The 5,623-nt window shown below is 29.3% G+C and overlaps 2 protein-coding genes across 2 annotated transcripts; one reads left to right on the top strand and one right to left on the bottom strand.

Annotated features, from left to right (window-relative positions):
- Positions 1–79: 79 nt before the first annotated feature.
- Positions 80–1,104, bottom strand: LOC105431299 (transmembrane protein 70 homolog, mitochondrial). Its single transcript, XM_011645394.2, has 3 exons — positions 879–1,104; positions 383–739; positions 80–319 (listed from the first exon to the last, which is right to left on the bottom strand). The coding sequence occupies exons 1-3, from the start codon at positions 990–992 to the stop codon at positions 92–94; spliced, it is 699 nt and encodes a 232-aa protein (XP_011643696.2). The 5' UTR covers positions 993–1,104; the 3' UTR covers positions 80–91.
- Positions 1,105–1,527: 423 nt separating this feature from the next.
- On the top strand, positions 1,528–4,536 carry slv (sugar transporter SWEET1). The gene is made up of 4 exons (XM_089078119.1): positions 1,528–1,806; positions 2,899–2,976; positions 3,087–3,369; positions 3,537–4,536. The coding sequence occupies exons 1-4, from the start codon at positions 1,739–1,741 to the stop codon at positions 3,750–3,752; spliced, it is 645 nt and encodes a 214-aa protein (XP_088934245.1). The 5' UTR covers positions 1,528–1,738; the 3' UTR covers positions 3,753–4,536.
- Positions 4,537–5,623: the final 1,087 nt, after the last annotated feature.

The following is a 5,623-nucleotide window of genomic DNA, read 5'->3' on the forward strand; positions in this document are numbered from 1 at the left end:
CACTTGAGATGACCTTCCGTAATGATATATAAACAATATAAATTTTATGTACAAAAAAAAGTATGAAATAAAATATGCCTTTACGTTACGATTATTTTTTATTATCGTTTGTATATTTAGTATCCATTGGTTGATCCACTGTTTGATCATTATTATTTAATTTAAAATCCATTGGTTTATCATATCCCATTATACGAATATAATGACTATGGTCATAGAAAAAGTTTGATTCCAAAAATAACGGAATATTCTTTATAACGCAATTTGTAAACATTCCAGTTACATCTGGTACAACTACATCCTCTGGTACAAATGTGAGCTAAAATACAGTTTATTATTACTCAAAGTATAAAATTATATAGTATATAAAATATATAGATACCTCTTTTGTTCGAGCAAACAAACTGTAAGTGTTTGCGATATATATGTCTTGTTTCGCATCATAGTACAAGTGTGTTACATATTTTTTCGTAATTATATGTATTAAAAAAGGAGTGATTATAGCCAATAATCCAATACACGCAGATATTCCTAAAAGTGCATCAATATTATCATTTTCCATAGCTTTTAAGTAAATAAATGGCTGAGTCGATAAACCAAAAGTGCTAGTCAATAATGAAAAAAGTTTGAGAGCTCTGATATGTTTGGTTAGAGGTCCATAATAAATTTCCGTTCTTCCCACAGTTTTTTGGCAATCTTTCGTAGAGAAGTACTTGATATTACATCCCGTGGATCGTCTCTATGGAAGATTTAAATGTCGATTATTAAATTATCAGTATTATTAGTATCATTCGTATTATTTAACAGTTAATTCTGATATTTGATTAAATACGAGTGAATAATATATGACAATAAATAATGGAGTAAAGTAATCTAACCTCAAAATTACAAGCATTAGGTATAGTACAACTTAAACCGCATTCGAAACGACGAAAGTCCTTAAAGAAAAGTTTTTTCCAAGTAAACGCATAAGCTCGTAACATAAGTGTCATATTTTACGACTGTCTTCTTCTCTTTGTCACTTTTGCGGCGAATAAGGGTACAGCTAAAACGCTTCTATGACCACTCTCAGGTTTCTCTCCGCTGTAATTTTATTTCGAAGCGCCTCTATGTCCATAAAAGCGTAAACACGTGCGTAAACACGTCGAACTATATACGTGCCGTAGGTAACGTCCATGATCCTGTAGGTAATGTCCCCACGATCATGTGGTTCTTATCGGTACGTGGTACGGTCGACGATTTTGTGGTTTCGTTCCGTGCTATATGCGGGAATAACAGTTGGATGAAGAGGGACGATCAATCTCTATCCGTCCTTGTCAAAAAAGGACATTACCTACAGTGGACATTATCTACAGTGGACATTACCTACAGTGGACATTACCTACAGTGGACGTTACCTACAGTGGACATTACCTACAGTATCATGGACATTGGCTATGTAGTCGAACGTCCACATTTGTATGGACATAGAGGTGCTTGAAAACAAAAGTTATAGCTAAATCGCGGGCATCTCTCGGGTCCACTCTCAGGCTTTTCTCTGGAGCTAGCTTCGCTTCGCTGCACGAAGAAGCAGCTTTAGAGGAAAGCAGTCATAATTTACGCGTGATGCGTTCGATGTGTAGGAATCATTACGTTACGAAGATATTTGATAAAAAATAGCAAATAAGTTAAACGAAGTGTAAACTGATAACTGATCAAATGTGAAAAAAAAAAATGTATATTCCAAAACATAATTTCGATGGAGATTAAAGACGTACTCGCAATATCCGCGTCAATTTGTACCGTTTTACAGTTTTTAGCTGGCGTGTAAGTAATACTCTAAACAATTTTGATAATTTATCACATATCGGATTTTTGTTTAAGTATTTAAGTATCTAAGTATTTAGTGTATAATTTGCTGTAATTTCTCCGAGTATATTTAATCCAGTAAGGTGACGTCGCAATAACATTTTATCGATGTTAGAAGTGTCATGAAATTGTTAAAACTAAGTCATCAAGACCCTTGTTAAGAAGATTTATCATATGACATCGTTCGAGAATTCGATATCGCTATATTAGTATTAGTACATGGTATATCAATCAACGAAATATTTTACGCTCTCTGGATGGAAATATTTTGCGTCGATCAATCGATATTTGTACCAATTGAAATTCTTGTTCTATCTTTCTAATCTATTTCATTAGTTTTTTTTTTTTTTTTCAACAATGTACATTAATTTTCCTTATATTTCACAGTATTACATAAATTTCATAAGAAAATGTATAATTCATTTTGAAATATGTTGAATAATTTTTCAATAACTTTCACTTTTCATCGTAGTACACTATCATACTTATCTTTATGAAATTCAACATAATATTTAGAACCTAACCTAACCTGTCGACACTTTGTATCAGTCGAGTGAGTCTTTAGATTGGCAGCAGAAATGAAGCAGATCCTGTTTCTAGTTTGCCATCAGATTACGTGACGCAAATCACGCTCACTTTTCGCTGTCGATTCGATGGCACGGAATCTGATAGCCAGCAGAGACTACAGCAAAGTCTACACGATTTCTGTTGTCAATCGGCTGACAGAATGTCAAGAGATTTCGTTAGATTTTTAGCAGTAATTTGTCGACATTGTTAGTTGTATTACCGAGTCTGCAATTTGTCGTTATTCTATCATAAATTTATAGCAGACTCTGCGCATAATCTATCTCTTCAGGTTTGGTTTTCAGGGTATATTTTTATTATTGTATACAATTATAGTTTACATTACAAATGTATTTTGTTATATATATATATATATATATTTGCTTTGATTTTTTTCGATTATTTAAAAATATTAAATATTAATTATATTAATTATATGTGTAATTATATGTCAAAATATAGTAAAGTAAATATTTTTTTTTACAGATTAGTGTGCAAAAAATATATTAGAAATGGTACAACTGGAGACAGCTCAGGATTGGCATTCGTGACATGTTTCATGTCGTATGTATTATTATACAACGTAGGATTACTATATACAATATTTAACATTAATAGGACATAAGGTATATAACGAACTTTAATTTAGAATTTTTTTTTCGTAATCATTGCAGTTGTAGTTTGTGGCTGAGGTATGGGATACTCATCGGAGATGTATTTATTATATCCGTAAATATTTTTGGCACGCTATTACAGATATGTTATATATTAATTTATATTTTATATAACGTGAAAAGATCGACTACTATCAAGCAATTTACAGTAGCAATTTGTTTGGTTCTACTTATCTATCTCTACAGCATTTATCAAAAAGATAGAGTTTTGGCTGAAAAATATATAGGATTTCTGAGTTGCAGCTTGACTATATTATTCTTCGCATCACCATTAATTTCTCTCGTAAGTACGTAACAATACTCTTTCGCTCGTCAAATTTGAGCTATCAAATACATAAAGTAATAAAACTGTCAATTGAAAAATACGCATCTCGTCGATATTATATTGGAAAAAAAAAAAAAAAAAGTAGTAGTAAGAAGTAGTAAGAAACGATTGTAAATTTGTTACAGGCACACGTAATAAGAATGAAAACAACAGAAAGTTTACCATTTCCAGTTATAATGGCCTCTACGATAGTATCCTGCCAATGGTTCGCATACGGATGTCTACTCAACGATCAATTTATACAAATACCAAATTTTATGGGTTGCGTTCTATCAGCTTTTCAACTTTCCTTCTTTTTGATTTATCCGAGTAAACGAATGGATCAAGTTCATCTTATATGACAACATTGGTTATAATTTTGTACGTGCGTTAACGAGATGTATCAACGTTGATGTTATATAAAAGTTGTCGGGTAAGTACTCGTGGTATATAAAAGGTTATATACCACGAGTACTTGGATAACTTTTCACAGCGATGTATCTTTATTTTACTCGATATTTGTAGGTTCCTGTAAATATAAACCTTAGTAGTATATAGGAATCGTCGAACATTTGGCATTAATTTTATCGAGGGAAAATTTTTTTTTTTTTTTTTAATTCTAGAACAAAACATTTGAAATGAAATAAAAAAAAAATGAAACGAAAACATACTACAACTATTCACTAATTAATATTTGTAAAGAAATAGACTTGAAATATAACGTTTCAGTCGGTGTAGGTTACGATGGTATAGGTATACGTGTCATTACTTATCGAACTGTGCCTGTAAGATATACCGCCTAATATGTCGATAACATTTCGTTGTAACACTGTACACGGGAAAGTGACAGTGTTTATTATTTAAAATATTAACAAATGTATTATTATTATTATTATGTTAAATAATGTTTTATTTAAAACGTTAATGTTTATAATTATGGCTCGTTTGTAGTTACAATTTGGGAATCGTATGTTATAAAACTATATATAATTGCTACAACAAACTGTTTATTCGTATTTAATATATTTTTTTCTTTATATTCAAGTATATATATTTTAATTTTTTAAAATTAATTTTTGAGCGTTTCACAATTGAAGAATAAGGAAGTGATAAGAATTATGTATATAAATAAATGGATAAAAAGGATATATATATTCGTGTTACTATTTTTTTTTTGTTACGTATGAGAATTTTTATCTCTTTTTTTTTCTTTTTTGTTTTTTCTCTTGGAGTTTTGGTAGCTTACTCCGTAAGGAAACTTTGTTGGTAACTGCGGAATTTTTTTTTTCTTTTGTATTATATGTAGATAATTATATTACAAAGTATAAAATATGACTAATGTAGGAAAATGTTGGATGATAAAGAATAAATAAATATATATATATATATATATATATATCGAATAAAAAGATAATTTTATTAAATATGAGTTTAATGAAAAAATAAAAGCTTACGCGAGAGCAAACAGCTGAAATTTTGAGGAAACAAAGTAGGAATTGTACACTATATTATTAAAATTTGTCGAATTTAATATAGCAAAAGATATAGCAAAAAAAAGCTTATCTAAGTGTTTGTACAATTTGTTACTCTTTTTATTTTTTTATTTTTTTTTTTTTTTTTAAATAATGTTTGTTGGAAAATATAATCTTTTGTAAAACTTTGAATCCTTATTTTCGTCTTTTTTTTTCTGTTTAACGACAATTCTTCTATCTCTTAAACTTGTTTCGTTTTTTTTATCTCAGTGTTGGTCCATAATAGGTGATTTAAATTTGAAGAAGTAAGAAATTGATTAATTATAATCGAATATGAAAAGAATAATCGACTATGGTTAGTTTTTTTTTTTGATTTAAAGATTGAATATTTATCGTAGATCGATAACTATGTGGTTTTATTTTTCTTTACTCTTTTTTTTTTTCGACTTGATGGTGAATATCATCAGTGAACGCGACTGGTAGTGATCGATTATCGATCACTCGTCTAGAAACTTGGATCGGTTCTGTGTCAAAATTGACGTTTTTCATTTTTTTTTACACTAATAATAAACACGAGAAGTGTGTATATATATATATATATATATATATATATATATATATGTGTATATACGTCTATAATACATCTTTATATTGATCTTTTATCGTTATCTTACGAATAATTGATTTATTTTATGAAATGTCAGCAACATTTGTGTATTACGTGATTAATTGATTGATGAATGAAAAACTCGTTTTATCAG

The sequence above is a fragment of the Pogonomyrmex barbatus genome, unplaced genomic scaffold (assembly GCF_055798465.1).
Source record: "Pogonomyrmex barbatus isolate J1 unplaced genomic scaffold, ASM5579846v1 scaffold21, whole genome shotgun sequence".
In the NCBI taxonomy this organism is placed as follows: Eukaryota; Metazoa; Arthropoda; class Insecta; order Hymenoptera; family Formicidae; genus Pogonomyrmex; species Pogonomyrmex barbatus.